We start from the raw sequence: 22,450 nt of genomic DNA on the forward strand, positions 1-22,450 counted from the left end.
GCACCCACTGTGAAATGTAGTGGAGGATCGGTGATGATCTAGGGGTGCTTCAGAAAGGCTGGAATTGGGCAGATTTGTCTTTGTGAAGGACGCATGAATCAAGCCAAATACAAGGTTGTCCTGGAAGAAAACTTGCTTCCTTCTGCTCTGACAATGTTCCCCAACTCTGAGGATTGGTTTTTCCAGCAGGACAATGCTCCATGCCACACAGCCAGGTCAATCAAGGTGTGGATGGAGGACCACCAGATCAAGACCCTGTCATGGCCAGCCCAATCTCCAGACCTGAACCCCATTGAAAACCTCTGGAATGTGATCAAGAGGAAGATGGATGGTCACAAGCCATCAAACAAAGCCGAGCTGCTTGAATTTTTGCACCAGGAGTGGCATAAAGTCACCCAACATCAATGTGAAAGACTGGTGGAGAGCATGCCAAGACGCATGAAAGCTGTGCTTGAAAATCAGGGTTATTCCACCAAATATTGATTTCTGAACTCTTCTAAGTTAAAACATTAGTATTGTGTTGTTTAAAAATGAATATGAACTTATTTTCTTTGCATTATTCGAGGTCTGACAACACTGCATCTTTTTTGTTATTTTGACCAGTTGTCATTTTCTGCAAATAAATGCTCTAAATGACAATATTTTTATTTGGAATTTGGGAGAAATGTTGTCAGTAGTTATAGAATAAAACAAAAATGTTCATTTTACCCATACACATACCTATAAATAGTAAAACCAGAGAAACTGATAATTTTGCAGTGGTCTCTTAATTTCTACCAGAGGTGTGTGTGTGTGTGTGTGTGTGTGTGTGTGTGTGTGTGTGTGTATATATATATATATATATATATATATATATATATATATATATATATATATAGTGACGAATTTGCTGCCGTCTACCAGGTTAATGACGTTGTGTGATGTAGAATATAGGAATAATTCCAAGCAAAAGCCGTACTTAGAATGCACTGCACTGATGAATAAGGTCGAACATTTGCAACATGGTTCTCGCTTTTCATTGTACCTCCAGGCATTGAGCCTCTGAGCTCTCACCACAAGGTTACTCCTGCCCTTGCCAGAATTTCAGCCTTCAGTCGATCATAAGCCTAGGCAGCATCTGACTCGAGATCATAATAGGCTTTCTGAGCATCTCCAATAAGGAATGGTGCAACCGTACCTGCCCACTGCGGTTTTGGCCATGACTCTCGGGTAGCCACTCTCTCAAAGGCCAGCAAGTAGGCCTCGACGTCAACTCCAGGCATCATCTTCTGTAGTACATGGCTGGGTCTCATTGGGTCGGATTGCTTCTGCCGTAGTGAGACGCTGACCAGTGCTTGTTGTTCACTCTGACCCTTTATCAGGTGAGCCAGCAGCTTCTGTATGACTTCTTGCTGGGCTGCAAATTGCTGTTGGTGTCGCTGTTGGATTGCTTGGGTTGCCTCCTGTTGGGCTGCAACCTGTACCACCATCTGTTGCTGCAAAGCCACTGTGGCTTTTACCAGTTCTTCCAAACTCATAAGTATTTTCCAACTGCAATACTCCTCCCAAACTACAGGGTGCGCAATCCCACCACTGTCACCATATGTGGTAGAGTGACCGATGGCCAAGGCAACCAACAGCAGGAAATACGCGAAACACAGGAGTTGCAGCGAAACACCGTAGCATGTGTTTATTGCGTCCAGTGCCAAAACAAAAAAATAAACAAACAAAAAAAACTACTCCAACAAAGGACTGCTAACTAACCCCCTGACACAGCTAGGCTGTTTCCCTGTTCAGAAAAAACAATTGCTTCCAGGTGTAGGGGATAATTAACAATAAAATAATAATTACACAATTAATCAAAATGTGCATACACACATGTTTTATGCAGGGAAGTTATTAACCCCCTCCCTGCTGTGTTACTATATATATATATATATATATATATATATATATATATATATATATATATATATATATATATATATATATATATATATATATATATATATATATATATATACATATATATATATATATATATATATATATATATATATATATATATATATATATATATATATATATATAGTAAGATAGCAGGGAGGGGGTTAAAATTCCTCCCTGCTAAATCCATGTGAAAATGCACTGTTGGGTGTTTGGGCTAAGGGTTTTAATTGTGTTAATTGTTTTCATTGTTTAGTTAATCCCCTGCACCTGGTGCCAATTGTAAATTGAAGCCAGGTGCAGGGTATTCGAGAGGCAGCCAATTTGCTCAGAGCTGCTGAGGAAAGAGCCCGAGTGTGTGTGTGCGTGTGTGAGAGAGCAGTCGTATCAAAGGAAGGTATTGTGTGGAACGTGAGTTTGAGTTTTTGTGTGACAGGTAAACGGCTTAGCCGTCCTGTGGTTAGCTAGGATCCAGTCTGTGTTTAGTTAGTGCTCTAAAAGAGAGCTAGGTGTTTATTTCTGTTTGTTTAATTTTGTCTGTATTTATTAAAAAGTGCGCGTCAGCACCGTGAAAACTCAATTTTTGTGTCCTGGGTCTGTTTTAAAGGGGCAACGAACAGCGTGAGTGGCGAGGATCGTTTACATATATATATATATACAATACAATGTGATCTGTTCCGTGGTTCCCCATAAACAAACAAACAAGAAACAAACATTAAGTTGTGGTTCTTAAAAAAGCAATGCTTCATTTCTGAAACATGTGATTTCGTATCTAATGTATTTTTCAGTACTCTTACATGTGACAAAGTAACTCCTATAGTATTACATAGAAGACATTATTTCTTGAACAGTTTTTAACTAACAGTTATACAGAAAGATATTTGTTGTCTAATCACATGCACATCTATATTTCAACTCAATATCATGGCTTAACTTTTTATATAGCCTTAATAAGCATTAATAGTATGCAATACTTGCAGGAAGTTTCTTTCTTATTTTGGGTAAAGCAGTAAGGACTCGCAACAAATCCTGAAAAATGTTATGTCGGCTTAGCTGAGACTCGCTATTTGATGGGTAATGGTTTAGTCAAACCCCAAATTTAAAAAGTCGAGGCCATTAGGAACTGGCACCGACCTGTTATCAAAAAACAGGTTTGGGCTTGTTTAGGTATCGTAGGATACTATAATTCTGAACAGAGAGTTGAAAACTACGAACGAGTAAGACCAGTGTTCTAACACATATAATGTGTAGTACCATCTGTTGGGATTTTTTATCTTGTCAGGTAAATGGCTTAGCCGTCCTGACTGTAGGCAGGAACAAGAAAAGACACAATTAGCGCTCAAACAAGAGCTAGGTTTATTTTGTTTGTTTTTTAATATATTTTGGTATTTGTTTCTTTACTCCCGTGTGGGGAAAATAAAAGGAACAGCTTCATTTGCAACTGCAACCAGAGTCTCCTGCCTGTTACTTCACCGCAAGCCAGTCACACTGTCACACAACATTGAAAATCCACTCTCAATCTGAAAGTGGATGACAAGTTTCACTTTTACTTTAGAACCATTAATACAATTTGTACATTGTTTCAAATGTGATCATAGCAAAATGATTGAAATACCCCACGGTTATTAAAATTCAACATCTACCAATCGATTACTGCATTTCTGTCTATTATTATATATCAAGTGTCAGAGAGGGTCTTTTTTTAGTGATTTAAAGGACTATGGTATTCAGATCTGCCACAATTTAGATCTACTGAAACTATATATCCCAGGTGTTGCAAAAAGCATTGTTTACACTCTAGATGGTAACATTTTTCTGTTAAATACAATTCCTGCAAGTGATTCTTCTAATATTGTAGTAGCCTCATATACTTTTTTAAAATACATTAACACGGTCATAGTATCCAGGTAACAAATGGAGGTTATTTGCTGAATCTTCGTTGTGTACAGAGCATTAATAACCTCCCTTAGCACTGAAGGGGTTGTTTAAGACCTCTGGATCATGAGTGGTAGATCTTTCCCTATGGGCAGTTGTAGAAGTTGAAAATTGGAATGTTATGATGAAACAGATGGAAGTAGTTATTTATTTATTTTATTTTTTTTGCAAATGTGGACTAGTGTTTGTTTTTCATGCTGTACTGTTTCAGTAGTGGTATAAAATAAGATACAGAATAACTGGGTTTCATCTTGTGGTACAGCTACTGAAGCAAATGCATTGCTGCTGTTGCTAATTTCAAGAACACTCATATTGATAGTGCTGAAAATCACCAGCACATCTGTCTGGCTTGTCTTTCATTGCAAGGTTGTATCATGAATACAATATGTTGCAATCTGCAAGTATGTTTTCAATGCATCACATAAGTGTTTAATTGCTTCCTCACTGAACCGGATAATAATGTCCTCATGTCGATCTTACAGTGTAAGCCTAGTAAGTGGAAGTGTAAATAAAAAAAAAAATGTGCAAGATGTCCTCTTAAAAATTCTGTGTCATTCATCATTTATAATTTCATAACCATTCCAAAATGATGTGTATATAAACAGGGAGAAAGCAGCACATTTATGTGCACTTAAAACATTCTGAAAGCTCTGTAAGCAAACTGCTAAGATGGCTCTGGGGAAAATTAAGCTGGTAAAAGCCTTTTCCAAATAATGTTTGATAAGATTAACAAAAAAAAAAAAAAACCATACTGATATTTTCAATATGGGTAGTAACAGAATTATGTGACAACTGATGTTAAATCTGTATGGGACAAGACACCTTTACCAATATTAGAATCTTTGAACCATCTATAACAGGTATGCACACATGCTGCCTACCCCCCCAATGGTCAACCTGTGGTCCCTATATATGAACCCATCCTACAGAGATGCCATATTGGGCAAACAGGGAAGATAAGATTATTTACTTTCTGTTTTTGTTTAAAAAAAAAAAAATGAAAATAGCAAATATATTATCAAAATACAAGACTTTCAACTTTATATTGTCAAGCTGTGTAGTAAGGTGTGGGAGGGTGGTGGGTAATTCCCTGACACGGGAGACAGAATAGAAGTACTTGAAAGACCACACCAGTGCCCAGTTTTATTTTCGGCACTTTTTACCTGCAGAGGGCACTGTTGCCCGTGGGCTATCTATCAACGATGATAGATAGCACCACGGGAAATACCAAAGCTGGTAAATAAATTAACTGTGGGCGCACTTGCAGGTGCTCAAAATAATAATGAAAACAGAAGGCGAAAGGAAAAAGGAAAATAAAACAGTAATAAAACTACAAATAAAAGGTGCTGCACATGGCAGTGTTATCCCGGTCGCCGCTACGCGTACGACCCGGATCACCGACCTACTCTAGTGGCTTCCTGCCTGCTCTAAACAATATTTCGGGGGTCTGCTCAAGTGTTCCCCACTGTCACTGTCTGGCTTGTGGGTTGGTGTCTTTCTCCCAGCTGGTTCTTGGTCCTCGACCAGCGCTTCCACACATACAGTGCGTCTGAAAGGGCAGACCTGAGGAAACAGTAGAGCATTATCTTATAGGGCTAACAATCTCCCCAACCCGCCTCCCAGCCATTCAGAGAGAGGGAACGTCCACACACCCCCTTTCCCACCTCCCTGTGTCACTGCCATGACTCACAGGCGATTATTGGACAACTGTTGCCCTCTTCCTGCAGCACTATGAACACGCCAGCAGAGACAGCACAGATCTCCCCCTGCTACATAAGAATTAACGTGAACATATTTGAACAATTACTGTATTCCTTCGAATTTAAGACACACTTTTTAAACCATTGTTTTCATCTAAAAATAGCCTTAAATTTGAGTACATTATAGTGATGTGTGTATTAAAATCATTAACAAAAGATGTGACTACCTGAGTACACAAACAGCAACGTGACTGACTGCCGAGAAAAGACGAACCAAAACGTTATTGCCTGGTCTCGAATCATCCATGATATACAGGCAGCCATTTTCAATGAAGAGTCATTAGCTTCCTGAGGAATTGAAAGAGAAGGTTTTACAATTTCAGTGTTTCTAACAAACAGCACCAGCTTGGACAGATTGGAAATGCTGATCAAACCTCTGTATTTTTCGACATTGCAAGCAATACCACAGTACACAAATTGGGAGAAAAACAATTGTTAGTAATCACAACTGGAAATGTGAAGCATCACATAACTTTAATGCTCTGTGTGATAGCAAACGGCCGCAAACTGCCTCCATATACTTAATTGAGGTTGTAAATGCATATTTATTTGATGATTTATTTTTCCTCAAATTGAGGGTGGGAAATTTGGGTTGTGTCTTAAATGCAAGGGCATCTTAAATCTTTCACATTTATACAAACAGACTTCTTTAAGAATATATATTAAAACATACAACTCATATCTCACAAGACATTTGATCAATTATTTAAACAATCACCTTCGTTCTGTATGAGAGCTTTTGAGCATTATCTTTTCTAATTGCCCTCTAAAGTGGATGATGCATTAATACTTTTTATAGAAGGGACTTCCAATTACCAAGATCCACTGGTGCATACAGTAAATAGAGGCAGAAATACATGCATTCAACTTTGTTAATTGAATAGATCATAAGCATAAATATGTTCTCCATTAAGAGGGCATCTCATTTCAACACTGTGTTGTTTTGTGGTACATCTGTCTACCCGCTGATAGTTCTCTTTACAATATGGTCATTTATTCACCTCACACAAGATAAAGATTACAAGATCCTTTGTAAAATAATCTGTAGTTATGTAGCATTTTTATAACCAATCCAAACATGGAATTTGATTTATGTATACATTAATCAAAAATAAAGGAGATCTGCATGGCTGGGTTTCTGTTATTTTTGAAAAACAAGTGATTTGCATCCAATTTTTTTGCAGCTAATTTGAACAATCCTGATCACTTAACTGCACTGTAAAAATGGCACATGCTGCTTACTTGTTTCTATTGATTATTTCATGAATAGCAATTTGAGCCGTCATTAAAATATTCTCTTCTTTTGAAAAAAAAAAAGGACTGAACGATGAAATCTGCTACCAAAAGGTGCTCCTGGGGGAGGATCCAGTTCTTCGGCAAGGCCATTTCCTGTATGTTTTGATCAATAGTGCTCTAATGGACGCATGCTATTGATTCAGACATTTCCTTTATGGCCGTAATGGATTTGTATGTATTTGTTTGGAGAGGGAGACATCTCATAAGCCAAACTGATATTTTCCCTTTTCTATGCAGATCTTTAAACCCATCACCAGTGAAGAAGTGGCACAGAGTCAAGGGAGTCGAAGACTGATCAGTTTTTCTCTGTCAGGTAAGCACACTGAAGGATGTTTAATTAAACAGATAACTGCATGTATCTTATTATGGCTGACATTGGTATGGTTTATTGTAATTTGTCACACTGTCTGTGTGCTGATGTGTTTAATGATGAGGCAGAAGCTAGACCCTTCATTTGGCTATGCAATGTGTGTTTAGTGGTTAATTAACCTCAAAAACTATTTTTATCATTTTTTTTAGCAATTAGTCTAATATTTAGCAGCTTTTTTTTATTTTAGTCTTTTCATTTAAATGCGTTTGTGTTTTAACATCCTTGCAATTTAGGCAGTAAATGTAGCACATTATGGAAAAACAGTAGTATCTGTTGTATCCACTTTGTCCTGGATCAGCCGTGGAGCATCTCAACAGGGGCACCTTCATTGCAGGGCACGGCAGAAATCACAACTGAAGAGCACCCCGACCAGAGCTAATGCAATCCCAAGCCACACCCTGATAATGCATATTTGCCGTTGTCGACTCTAAAACTCTCTCCCCTGTCTTGCTCCAGTATAAATCCTAAACTCCCTCCCCTTGACTAATGTCAGAGATTATTTCTTGCGGTATAATAATATTTGCTTTCAGAGGAGGGACAGTTTATTTTCATTCTGCCCTAAATAAAATAAACTGCACCCAAAAACCAAAACAGTACAAATTATGAATTACTAAATGAGGAAAAAAAAATTCTGCCAGCAGTGGTGTATTTAATGTGTTTTCAGCTAGCTCAATAGACACCTACTGTTTGTTTTATCAGTCATGTCAACAAGTATTTATTGAACTCAAGGAAAATGGCATGCTTTCCAACTAGCAATTAGGTTTGTTTTTATTTAGTTTTTTTAAATTATGGATCAATAGCAGGGTTCTATGTACCATAACCTGCTTTCAAGTACTAGGTTCGTCCCTGAAGAAAGGAGGCATCTTAGGAGAGACTGATGCTATTGTTCACCCTTTTCTGTTTTTAAATATATTTCTAGAATGATGCATTGCTCTGACTTTTTCGATTTAAAGGACTGAAACATTTATTTTGGTCACTTAAGATAATTACACCAATCACTTAAGATAATTTGGAGGCATATTTCTGAATATGCCTCCTAATAAGATGTTGACCTATTGTATGTTGTGTGGTAGTGAAAACTTGCTCATGCAAAAGGTTTTTTTTTTAAAGTGCTGCAATAAAGGTGCACCATACATCACTGGTCTTATTGTACTAATCTGTATCCTTCACATCAACGCTCCAGTTGTCTAAGCTGTCAGTGATTTAAAGTCCTATACTGACATTGTGTTTTAGTAGACCAGTGGGGCAATTGTTCTTGTGCTGGCGGTCCTATTTAATAAACTGCATTTGTTACAGGTGTGTGGCTCTTTGGCACTAAATTTTTCATTCAAATACATTTTCCTATAGTGCCTTTCAGTGAGCATGTCAAAGCTAGATTTAGCTAGGACTTTGTTAATACTTAATTGTTTTTTGGTTTGTTTGTTTTTTTACCACCCACTGTAACCAAAACCTGTGTAAATGTCCCTCTTCAAAATACAGCACAAGTTATTAACTGTGTGAAATAATACTTGTTTTTCTTTCATATGTAATTTTTCAGTCTAAAACAACAATGATAAGTATCACCTCTTGGTTGTTTCAGACAAGTTCTGAAAGTGTGGGGTCATACAACTTTAATAAAACATGAGAATGATGAGAATTATTCTGGAAATTCACCACTTTATTCTGCATTGTCACATGTAACTTATCTCCTGTTTTAATATTTGGTTTTAAGTGGTGAATAGTATGCAATATGTTGTCATTTTATGACTAAGCAAAATAAAATAATGATTCACCAATAATATATAAGTAAAATTACCTCCCTATAGGCAACGGGTTTTCATATTCCTGGGGCCACTACAGTCTAAGACAATCAGAAATGTAAACAGCGCCACTGCTTTATTATTATATTATATGTGTAAAAAACATTTACAAAAATGTGAGTATAAAAATACACCTGATACATGGTAATACATTTTAAGTAGTTTTCCTATAAAATAAAATTTAAAAAGTGTGAAAGTTTTTTTTTTTTTTATTTAAACTATATATATATATATATATATATATATATATATATATATATATATATATATATATATATATATATATATATATATATATATTATTTTTTAACTCAAGAGTTTTGCATACGTTGACTATATTAATTTTTTGTTTTGACTATGTGGTTATACTGTTTGCCCCAAATTTTTTTTTTTTTTTTTTTATTATTTATTTATTTGGACTTTGACTTAGAGTGTTATCAATTGACTTTTTAACTAAAAACGAATTTGTTACCGTCTTTCAGAAAGTGAAATTGGGAAACCCTTGAAAATGTCCTATAAAGATTATATGACTTATATATATGAACATAACATTATATATATATATATATATATATATATATATATATATATATATATATATATATATATATATATTTGAGAAATAACATGCTTATGCACTTCAAAATGTAAAGTTATCGGGTTACAAACTTCATCAAATTAAACAATCGTGCCCGTCGCTGATGGCTGTACCGTGTGATAGCTGACCACGATAGGAGTTATGCGTCCCGAGCCAAAGGCAAGTGCGCTAACGAAAGTCAAGGCACTATTGCTATTAGAAAATTAATTTTTTTACCATTGTTTTCTTTAAAAAAAAAACACCTTAAAGCCTAGGTTCACCTTGAACTTGTATTGATTTGACTGGTTGGTTTAGAGAATCCAGCCGAGTATAGTATTGTACACCAATTGTGTTTTTGCTGAACATTTGCTGTCCAGTAGCTGTGAATTACGGTGTCCTGTTACATGATTTCTCTTGTCTCCAGTATTGTCTCCAGTACTGTACAGTAGTGAATTTGTCGCTAAATATAGTCCTATTAGTATCATTGTCAGTCCTTTTTAGAATCATTGTCAGGGTAATTAAAATGAAATCCAATATTGCCCCGCCCCATTTGAATATGCAAGGAAAGTCAATGCTTCATTTGCTTAGCAACAGGCTTAACAACCATGAACCTGGTTCTAAACAAACCAACAACATGGTGTCGCCTGTGTTAAAGTTGCTTTGAAGTTTGATATTCATTTGATATTTGCAACCATATCACTAGACGTTTCAAACCAACTGAGTGTTTAACCTTTCCCTAACTGTAAATCCTATAAATAATAATGCTTAAAATGTAATTCTTGAAAGCTAAATATTTCTTTTCAATATATGAAATTTAGTCCAGGTCGAGAGAGCAATTTTTCATAAGCTGATCTATCAAATTTAGTCTGGGGAGACCACATTTCACATGAACCGGCACACTCGCTCTCCCCCCTAGTGTTCCGGCTCTTTTAGATTTAGGACTATACCACTGCATTAGTATGTGTAGTTGTTGGTGTGTCTATGTACTATGATTGTTTGGCGACTTTTGCTTTAAAATAGCAACTTTCTGAGGCCAATCTGACGATCGCAGACCTTCTCTGCCACAATGGGCAAAGTGTAACTGTATATTAAACAGTTCCCTTGGTTCACTGATATTCAAGATGCAAGATGATTTAAATTTCTCTAGATCAGATTTAGATCATGCTTTTCAGATTTGTCATTCCCTTCCCTGTGCATTTTTTTAAATCAATCCGATAAAAACGATAAAATGTTTGCTGAAGTAAAATCAGTATTGTGCAAGATATTTATGTTTCTACTGTTAGGACGATGATTATGAAACCTATTTATGCCAGCTCCGATAGAGATGTAACTTTGCACATTGTACTTGTTTACTTTTGCATTCCTTACAGAGACATACAACTGTCTAAGTTGATCCTTCAGTACGGTCGCACTAGCAGTTTCAAAATGCTTTTCAGCAAACCGACTCTTAAAAAATGATACTGACCATTTGGTTTGTTGTCTTGTTCTTAGTTCATTTCTTTGCAGTTCTAGGTTTTCAAGCTCATTTCTCTATTATTACTTGTAGTACTAGGGTTTAGTTAATTGTATAGTACTAGTCTTGTGTCTTGTAAAGTGCTTTGTAATGGTGGTCCACTATGAAAGGCGCTATATGAAAATAAAGATTATTAATATTATTGTAGCAGGTTTTCAACACTAGTAGTTGGATCGGGTGTTTTAGGTGACAATGGGTGAGGACGTGCCCAATTCTATAAAAATTTATACAAATAGACTCAGAGTTTGGGTAATTTGTCATGTTGTCAATTTAACTGTAAGCAGGAATGTAATTTTAAAAAAGCTGGTATACACAAGGATTGATGTTAAATTTGATTCACAGTTGGTGCTGAGACATTCCAGTGGGCATGTACCGTCTATTAGAGCTCACTAGAATAATTAATAGTTAATAAACATAATATGCAGAAAGTAGTGTTTTTTCCTAAACTTAAATACATAAAATGAAGCTGTGTGTGCTGTTTTTGGGGGGAAATTATTAATGATCGTTGTTTTAAATATCATAGTTTTAATGTCATTTTTCTTGTTTTTTTATTGAAAAAGATTGTTTGTTTGCTGTGAGTTGCATGGTATTTTATTTTCCTCAAACAAACTGGGTTACAAAGATCATTAGGGTGACCAGATTTTCAAAGCTCAAAACCGGGACACATTGTTAAATAATTGATAAGACTAATTAAGCCATTTACATATAGGCTATTTTAATGGTTATTTTAAATAACTATCTTTGCACTCTTAGTGTTATTTTTTTTTTCAACTATTGTTTCTATTATCAAGAAGTACAAGACTCATGGTACTGTCTCAACGCTCCCTTGGTCGGAAAGAAAGAAGGTTCTTTCACCAAGAAGAAGAAAAAGAATTGTGAGGAAGGTTAATAACAATCTGAGATTGACTGCCAAAGATATTCAAAGTGAATTGGATGCAAGTGGAACTGGGGTTTCCGTTTCAACCACAGGTCAGGTATTGCATGGTGAAGGTCTCAATGGTCGCAGGCCAAGAAAAAAGCCACTCTTAGGAAAACGTCACAAGGACAATCATTTAAAGATTGCAAAGCGGCATTTGAATGATGGATATGAGTTCTGGTCAAAGGTTTTGTGGATTGATGAAACAAAAATCGAGGAATTTGGCCACACTGATAGTTGTTATGTTTCTAGAAAGGCTGTTTTTCCTACTGTCAAGCATGGAGGTGGTAATATCCTTCTATGGGGCTGCACAGGAAATTTAGTTCCAATACATGGTAAAATGGATTATATAGCATACCAAAAGATACTGGCCAATCATCTGAAACCCTCGACAAAACTTGGTTTAAATCGCAATTGGACGTTCCAATACAACAATAATCCAAAGCACACATCAAAATTTACCTCAGAATGGTTAAAGAAGAATAAAATCAAGGTTCTGGAATGGCCTAGTCAAAGTCCTGATCTAAATATTTGGTATGAGTCAAAGAAAGCACAGGAGAAGTCCTCAGAGTTTGAATGAACTGGAACAATTTTGCATTGAAGAATGGTCAAAAATCAATAAACAGTCATACCAAAAGCTCAATGACAAATATCCTAATCATTTAAAAGAGCCTCGAGTTACTGTTGATAGGATTCTTGTCTCGGAAAGATAAGGAAGTAAACAGAGTCAAGGCGGTCCTTAAGGGGTTCACTAGACGTTACCAGGGAAGTCCGACCTACGGTCGTTGGTACGCGCGGGGGACAACCTTATCGTTACTCACCGAGTGATATATATATATATATATATATATATATATATATATATATATATATATATATATATATATATATATATATATATGACTCAAAAAATAAAGGTTACAGACTTATTTAAATTAATTGTGCATCGCATCACTTCTTTGTTAGTAAGCCGTGCTGTTCCTTCCTAAACCGTTTGTATCTCATGTGACTGACTGTACCTTTTATGCCTTGTGACAATGTGCCACTTCACTCCAAGTATGGCTCTCCTGAGTTTGCTGCATTTTTTACTACTTACTGTTAATTAACTGAAATCATTGAGGTCTGAGCTTCAGATTTTGTGCTTTGGGTATTTAAAAGTGTAATAACCAAATCCAAAATGATACCTCTTATACAGCCTTAAATTTAGATTGAGATACTGATGCTGTCACAAAGCTGCACAACATGTTAAAATAACATTTGGAAAACAAAATGATTTACTGCTACTATAAATAATGAAGACTTTTTTTTATGTTTGTATATTGCATCTTTTAAGAGTAGATTTATTTCATTATAGCTGTGTAATGTGTGTGCTTTGTAAAAAAAAGAAAACATAGTTTCCTAGTGTTCTGTATAGTCTTATACTGATAATCTTTTTTCTTAAGGATAAAGCTCTTGAAGTGCAGTTGTTTTATTGACAAGGGGTTATACAGAAATATCTGACATAGCCAAAGAGCTAGAAATATGTATTAAACGAGGGTGGAAAGTAACGCAGTAGAAATACTTTGTTACACGACTTAAGTATTTGTTTTTGGGATCTGTACTTAAGTACTTTATTTTTGGGATACTTTTACTCAAGTACATTTGTTTAGAAAATATTGTACTTTTTACTCCACTACATTGCCCAGAAGCATCGCGTTACTCGTTCTTTCAGCATACTGACTCTTGCGCTGGCCAGGATTCTGATTGGGTAAAGTCGAGCCACATGTGCAAAGTGTCAGCTCGCTTTGTTGACATAGTACGGGGACATGAGCCTACATGTGTGGCATGTGTGGCAAGAGTATACAGTGTCGACAAACACCAAGAACAGCAGCGTGTTGCTGCTTCACCAAGTTTTCTCGTTCGAACGTTTGTGAATTCTTTCAGTCACGATACAGTTAAGAAGCCAGTCAGTTTGATTTGCAAGGACGGCCCCGCCCCCAAGTAATTGAGCAGTGCTAACTGTAGCCGTTATTATTTGAATGCTCTGTTCAGCTGTTTTATGCTATTGTGCTGCACTCTGGAGTCAAAAGGAAGCAGACAAAAACAGTAAGTCTGTCCATATGTAATTGTGGTCAGCTATGGATGTGTCAGCGGGACTCGCGGGGTCTGAGGAGGAAGAATTTTGCTTACCGTTATCTCCTGTACAATTCGTACTTCACACTCTGACACAATTTAAAATTGTCGGAGTCAGGGAGCCTAAAAAACCCTGAATGACATAATCCGAGCAAAAACATATTCACTGTCACATACAGTACCTGTATCTCAGACAATGCAGTTTTTTTTTTTAATGTACGGTAATCTTGACACTATGGGGGAAATGCAAATGTTAAACTACGTTGAAAAAAAAAATAAATAGCCTATCCACAAATAATTTATTTCAAGGTATTTTATTGGGGTTTTTTTTGAGAATTTTTTACAACCTGCTTTTCCCCCCACTGTATGAAAAAAAAACCACACAATGTCACAAAGTATATTACCTATGACTTCTTATTTTACAACATGTAAAAGCAGTAGATATGTTTAAGTAAATATATCACAGCTTCAACTTGCAAATATAACCCTGCTATTCTTATGTTGAGAAAAATAAAAACTACTGTCAGCAGGACTATTGCAATTAAATTGTCCTGGGCAGAAAATGCAAGTGCAGTTATCGCACAGCAGCCCATTTCACACAGATGAGTTATTACAGCTCAAACCTGGCACTGAAGCGACATGTTGGGCTATGTAAATTGCCTACAATGGCACAGAGCCGACATATTTAATGACAGCTCCGAATCACCTTGCATGGCAGTTCAGAAACGGGACAGACCTGTCTTATTGGCTTAAAAGGCAACATCCCAGGCGTTCAGAGGATACAGTATGACATCATGACATATCTTGTGTAAACCACAAATGCTGACATCAGTAAAAGCATTCTGAATATACACATTTAATTTTGTTTTAAACACATGCCTTTGCACTAGTTTGTCATTTACAATGGTTATATTAGCACTTCCAGGACATATGAGGGGCCAGGGAATCTGGATCATTGTCAGATTTGCAAAGAGGTCTTCCTTTGCAGCAAAGTTGTTCAGGCTTACTGCTTACCCTGGTGTTATTTTTGTTTAGATCCTGATTACCTGATTACTTACAGTATCTGTCGGTGTTGTTAGAAAAAGACAATATGATGTGCAGGAATATTGCCCAAACAATTAATGTATTTGGGCACTTGGTGTGTGCTTTTAGTAATGGGTGCACAGAAATGTATTGCAAAGGATTTTCCCCAGCAACAATTACAACTTTGGACAACATTGCACTGAAGACCGTCATTCTGTCAGTATGGTAGCCTACCAATGTTTTTAATTACTAGTGATTGTGTAAGCTTACTTGTCACTAATTAATAAATACATTTTAAACAAATTGGTTACTTTCTCTAATTACTTATCCTTAATCATGACTTATTGGTGTATTGTTTACGCCACAAATGTTTGCATTTTCTATAAATATCAGTAACAATACTGTCACTCCCTGAACACAACTGAAGGTACTAAACAGTAATCTCTCACTTATTACACAAGGCAATAGTACATAGTAAGCATTATAAGACAGATTGTTATAATATGGCATGCTGATTGGCCAATTAGTGGTTCTAAACCGTGATATAATTCCTTTAATAGTAACTGTTGGGTAAATCACTAGACCCGTGGCACTATTGTATCACTGAGCTTATTGAAATAACGGTAATAAAGAAATATACCACTGAAAGCGTCACTTTTGAGCTGTTTGCACGCATCAATAAATGGGCAGAAACAGAAGCTGCATCGGCTTATATTTGCAAGTCTCCCGATAGCAAAGATTAAAAAAGTTAAACCGTCACACTGAGGTACAGAACACTAACATTGATGTGCTAGAAAAAACTAGAAATGAAATTACCACCAAACAAACCAGTTGGGCTGTCTGAAAAAAAATTACATATTGAATTCATACAACTAACAAAAGAGCTAAATAATATCCTTAGAGATTTTTATGGCACAGTCCAAAATTGTAAAGGCGAGCAATATGGAATCAGCAGCTGTGTTTGCCTCTGTGCTGGATTGAACAAACATTTAAATGATCCCCTGTTAAGTTTATCCTGGTGTCTAATGAGTGACACAAAATTGACAAGTTTAAACAACGTGTTTGTGGGTACAGTTAAAAAAAGGAGAAGCCCGGGATAAAACACAACATCGTCATGCAATAACTAAAAGAGATTTTCAAATAATCAAACATTCTGAAGCCCTGAACCCTGACACAGGTGTTGGTCTTGTGAGTAAAGTTTGGTTTGACGACCAGTTACATTTTGGATGCAGGGGAAAAGAAGGAAACAGACAACTACTGGCAGATTCTTTTGCTATAAAAACAGATGAAAACGGAGTTAAGTATACCACCATGACCTTTAACGAAAAATCACAAAAATCCCTAGAATGGAACAAAGAATGTCGCAGCGGATTCATGTTTGAAGAGCCTGGAAATTGCTTGTGTCCAGAGCATCACTAGAGAAGTACTTATCAAAACTTCTAGCAAATCCACCTGCCTTTTATCGTCACCCTAACAAAGGAGAACAAAACACGTTTAATTATCGTGGTGTAAGGCATAGGCTAGAGCCAATGGGAGTGAATTACCTAGCAACAATGTTGCCTAGAATATGCAGAAAGGCAGGTACCACACAAATATACACCAATCATTGCATCCGCAGTACCTTAATACCGAAACTGTCCAGCACTGGATTACAAGCGAGATAAATTATATCCGTCAGCGCTCACAGATCGGAGAGCTACTTATCGGGAACCGTCATTAGAAAATCGAAAGCCCTGGAGCAACATCTTGACAGAGGAAAACTCCATAGCATCTATTTCTCTTGAATTTATTTATATTTACATTAGTAAATCAGTTTTATAAAAGCATTAAGGTACTTGAGGGTGTGGATTACTGTGTATATTGTCACTGCTTGGTTGGTTGCAGGTACTCGGCTACACCTCGTGCCTAACAACACACCAAGCAGTGACAATATCCATGGTAACCCATACCCTGTTGTACCTTAATGCTTTAGTATGGAATTCCTTCCTTCCGACTGGTGGGCTGAGTGTAGAGAAGACCTGTTGTTTTCTTTTTTTTTTAAATTCCTCTTTAGAATAACTTTGTGTAAGTAAAAAAATCGAGTACCTTTTCCTTAAAATATTTTGTATTTTGTGGTTATTAGTGTTTTGTAAACAGTGTTGTTTTTAAATTATCTGCATAATGCTTAGCAATAGAGTATATTTGCGGTGCTTTATTACAATGAAAAAAATAAACAAAGGAAAAAAGATCTGGTCATTAACTTTTCATAAGATATCATAAAACCCACATCAGTGGTATAAATAAAAATACATTACCCTATTGGCATTCAATCCCTTAGCCAAGTTGAGCATACTTTATGTAAAGCAAATTGCCACAATATTTTCTCTCTCTGCTGTTGCCTGAACAGCTGGAATGTCTCTTGTTTAAATGATACTGTATCACCTTGTGACAGAGATCGAATGATGCTTGGTGTTAGGTCTCCCTCCCAACCTGAGAGGGTGCTAGATAAAGGGAACAGAGTACACTGATCTAAAAGGCATGACACTTTATTCCCGTGGGTAGGTGGAAGTTGGACGGCTAGAAAAGGGGTGGAGCTACGACACTCGAACTCAATGACCCAGACAGGAAACTGCGTGGCATCCGCGGATTGGAGAAGCAATGTGCTTGTTAACCAAGGGATCATGAGCTGTATAAAATAGAGGTGTAGCAAAGTAATCTGTTCCTATGTAAATGGTTAGAATACAACCTAAAAGGATACCCTGCAACAAGTAAAAGAAACATGAGTGTTTGTTAAGTCTGTCTTGTAACGTTGTTTGTCTGTATTGTCTGTCAAGATTACTAAACATGATCCGGAGTTGCAGCCACAGGCCAACATCAAACCCGGACACCAGCACATCACTTTTCACTAGGAACTGTCTTTGCACCACGAGCACGTAATTCACACACCGTAGGAACTGTGTTTGTGTTTTGTGTTTTGTGTTTTGCGTGGGTGATAAAAGACTGAATCTTTTGGTTGCGGGTCAAACCTGTGGGATTTTACAAACTGAAGTGATACACGCTGCTGTATCATTTCTATCATCTATTATTTATAGATGTTTTCCATAAGGCTCTGGACATTGTAACTATTTCAGTAAACACCCTTGCACCTGTTCGTAATTGTACCTGCACTGCACTCACCTGTATTTACTCACCACTTTGCCACACACCTTCTTTAGGGAAAGCTATGACCAAGTGTTTTGCATTACCCTAGAATTATTTAATTTTGCTTCATAAAGTTGAATGAAACCTGCTGAACCATTGCACATTGACATATTAAATTACATAGTGCTTTGTAGTTTTCCATATAAAAATATAAATTTCCATATAAAAACTGAAAAAGTTTGAAAAATGTGACATTTCTAAATCTAACATGAAAACACACAATTTCCAAAAAGATCTTGACACGTGTTACTCAGTTTTGTGTTGTGTGAGTGGGTCTTTGTCAGAATTTTTGAGACTTTTCCAAGGTGACTCAGTACCGTCATTTGTGTATGAAAATGGCTCACTTTATGTGATCTTAGTTTTCCTGATCAATGAGTTAAAAACGCAGCTTATCCTGTAAACTGCAAGCCACAGCTCTTGCCCAGCATGTCCCTGCTGCTATTGTCAACAAAGTGATCTCTCACCCACTGTATTGAAATAAAATGCATCACAAAATGTGCATCCGTGGTATCTGTGGCCCTACATTTTTTATGAGTAACGCACCTAGTTTTGTTTTGTGGGGGATATCTAAAGATAATAAGCTCTCAAGGGATTTTCTTTCTACTTACCATGCCGTAGGATCAGTTGAATGTATTATTTGCTTACATGTTTTCTCTGCTTATCACATGCTTATCAATTTCTCCAAAAAAGGAGGACATCAAAAAAAAACAGTAATAAACCTCTGGTTTGTTGCATTAGCTTCATTTTAAACAGCCTTCCACTTGATGCATCAACATTTCGGACAGTTCTAGGACAGATCATTTCATTGTTTTCCATATTTGTATTCCTTAAGTTCTACTTAATAGTATATTAAATCTAATTCCCAAGGTTTGTTTTTGGTTTATTTGGGTTTTTTTTTTTTTTTTTTTTTTTTTTTTGCAAACACAAAAGTCCAAGTTTATTTGATATTTTAGGGTGACCAGATTTCCAAAGCTCAGAACCGGGATACATATTTAATATAGTCTCTTTAAGAAGGCTTCTTATTTTAATATAGTGTTTTTATCAGTATTATTGTTTTTACATACATCTAACAAAAAACAACAACCTCTGACTGCTGCTGTTTAACATGTTTAACCACGTAACCTTAAACATAATTATAAAGCGCTTTGTGATGGTGGTCCACTATGAAAGGCGCTATATAAAATAAATATTGATTGATATTGATTGACAAATGTATACTCACTGTAATACAGATCCAGTTATTTTTTATTAGATCCACATCAAATTTTGAGTGCCTGCAACCTCCCTGCTACTCCACCTCATTAGCAACTGGCCTGACACCCGTCTTTCAATTCCATTGTAGATTTTGTTTGCATAAATTATTTAAGGAGTACAGTCTGGTGCAGTTGCAAACCAGAATTTTTTTTAAAGGTTTTTGGAATCAGGACAGTTAATGAGAAAACACAGTTAGGGAAACAATTAGAAAATCCAAAAAATATATATTGGAGAGTGTACATGAGGTTGCTTTTCACTTCTGGTGGGCTGTGGTGTGTAAATTAAACAGGATTGGTGGCACACAGTCGATAGGATTTATAGCATTTTGGTTAAATATGACTGCGTCAAGAACAGACTGCTATTTCCAGAAGTAGTGTAAATAAAATTTCCATTTGGCATATAGTCTTGTGAGATATTAAACCTGGCTGAATAAACCAATATAATATACATGGGCTGAAATCGATCATTCACACTACTGTACAGTTCACAAGCCAAGCTACAAGAAAACAGATAAAGGGGAAAAATGCAGACCTCATACATATCTTATAATTATATATCATGTGGTTGAAGCTGTTTGTTGTGTTGCTTAGTAATAGTAGCACAACATGCGATTGTGTAGAAATTGTTTTTTGGAAGAACTGTGTAACCGAATTTTGGGAAATGTTTGCGGACCACCTGGAATTTATTAATGGGCCACAGGTTGGGAGCCATGGCCTAAAGTATTTCCCCAGTGCAATCTTTAGATAAAATTAAAACATTTTCTTTTTTTACTTTTGAGGAGTCAGTGCCTAGAGGATTTCTTCAAACTGAATGAAAGAAAAAGCTGTCAACTTCCTGATGTATACATACCTCTTGTACAGAAGAACAATAAAAGTTAGTCCATATGGCCCACAAGGCAATAATAACTCAACCTAATTCATATAGATAGAAATGGGTGGAGTTATTGCAGTAATAACTTTTTTCATTGCACGTTTTTAAAAAAAGAATCAGTGTGTAATGAGTTTATTAACTTTAGTTCTATACCAATAAAAAAAAAAAAATAGCATCACAGCATGAATTTAATTCTGCTATCTTCAGCTAACTAAAATGGAAAGTTCTGTTACTCAGCTCTGTTGCATGTTGTTTACAGATTTTCAAGCTGTGGGACTGAAAAAGGGAATGTTCTTCAATCCAGACCCTTACCTGAAGATTGCCATCCAGCCTGGGAAACATAGCATCTTCCCGGCTTTGCCTCACCACGGACAAGAGAAGAGATCTGGGATAGTCTACAATACCATCAACCCTGTCTGGGAAAGACAGGTACATTGCACTGCAAGGCAGTCCAATTCACAGTTTTAGAAAAAAAATATTTCAAAGTGTTATACTGTGTATACAGGATATACTGCCATTAACAGGAACTCTTGTTTTGTGATTTTGGTCTGCAAATTCGAAAGGTCTGTTTACGCTTACCTCTGTCATCAGTTACTGAGAGGCCCTGGGTCCGGGTTGATCAGTGTGCCGAAGCAAACGTATTGTCTTCGTCTATATATTTTTGGAATCAGTGGTAGTAATGAATGCAGTGCATCCACCTAGCTGTGGGCTACCCAATAGTAATGTACCCCTCACTAAGAATAATGTATTTATATATTTTTACTTATTTACATTTTTTAAACAGCCTTTAGCCAAGGCACTTTACAAATGTATAACAAAAATGGTACAATCAAGAAAAGTGGGTGAAGAGGGTAAGTTTATTGGGCTAGGGTGGTATGATATATGTAAGTTATACTCAATTTAAATAACCTGTTGATGAAAGTTATGGTGTGTCTAGATGTTTAGCTAGGTTAACAGCATTAAATTAATTTGATGTTGGCTAAAACTGTTACATTACATGCTGTTTCAATGTGGCTTGAAGTGGGTTGTTCATGTGAAAAAGATCAAGACCTGAAGATATTTTGCCACACTCACAAAAGTTGCAACAACAAAGTTACAACAATAACAAGGTTGTATCACTGTGGCAAAGTGGCTGCTGATAGTGAACACGTGTACAGCAGGTGCAGTGCTGGTCCAATAATCCAAAGAAACCAACAGACAACAAAGTACGGGTGAAATGGTTTGTTTATTATTTGTTTATAATCCAAGGGTAGTAAATAATACGCACAGTACTGAAACACACACAATTAGACACACACGATCACCAGTCTAAAGTGAGTGCTCTCAGTGCTTGTGGTGAAGTACAATATAATCCGTGCTTTATCTGTGAACGACAGTGATAACAATGTTAATTGTGGCTGAAGTGCAGTGTTGATCCGGTTTGTGCTGACCCTTGGCGACAGCTCCGGATTTGTGTTTAGCTGTCCAAAAACTAAGCGAAGGAAAAGATTACCGTTTCTCTGGCCCCTCTTATGCTATCCCGCATGACCCATGGCCCTTGGTAAACAATTCCAGCTGCATCTATTGCTTGCAGCTGCTACCTCGTTTACATTCCGGGTCAATACGTTCCTGCAACAGAGTCTCGCTTCCATCCAGGCTGACTGACTTCCCGACCTCGGAAACGAACTGTCAGGCCAGCCAGTCCAGAGACTTCTCCTTTCGCTATTTAGCACCCTCAGAGGTCAAGAGGGAGATTTACAACCAGAAATTATTGTATTTCTGTCACAATCACTCATTTTATTTAATTGAGTGTTTACAACCTCAGATTAATTAAATGGTGAATTTGTGATCAAGAAAATGTTGATAAATTTGTATTTGAAATTTGGAAATGTACATTAAAAACTTTCAAGACCACATAAGTGCCCTTTTTAGTTGAATAC

General features: G+C 36.5%; 1 protein-coding gene across 1 annotated transcript in view; it reads left to right on the top strand.

The window, feature by feature from the left end:
• hecw1b (HECT, C2 and WW domain containing E3 ubiquitin protein ligase 1b) overlaps window positions 1-22,450 on the top strand; it is a 145,425-nt gene that overhangs the window by 42,785 nt on the left and 80,190 nt on the right. Inside the window, exons 5-6 of the mRNA XM_041247968.1 lie at window positions 7,155-7,230; window positions 20,791-20,960. Coding sequence (XP_041103902.1) covers window positions 7,155-7,230; window positions 20,791-20,960 — 246 coding nt within the window. The remainder of the gene's footprint in view (window positions 1-7,154; window positions 7,231-20,790; window positions 20,961-22,450) is intronic.

This window comes from Polyodon spathula, chromosome 4 (genome assembly GCF_017654505.1).
Source record: "Polyodon spathula isolate WHYD16114869_AA chromosome 4, ASM1765450v1, whole genome shotgun sequence".
Lineage (NCBI taxonomy): Eukaryota > Metazoa > Chordata > Actinopteri > Acipenseriformes > Polyodontidae > Polyodon > Polyodon spathula.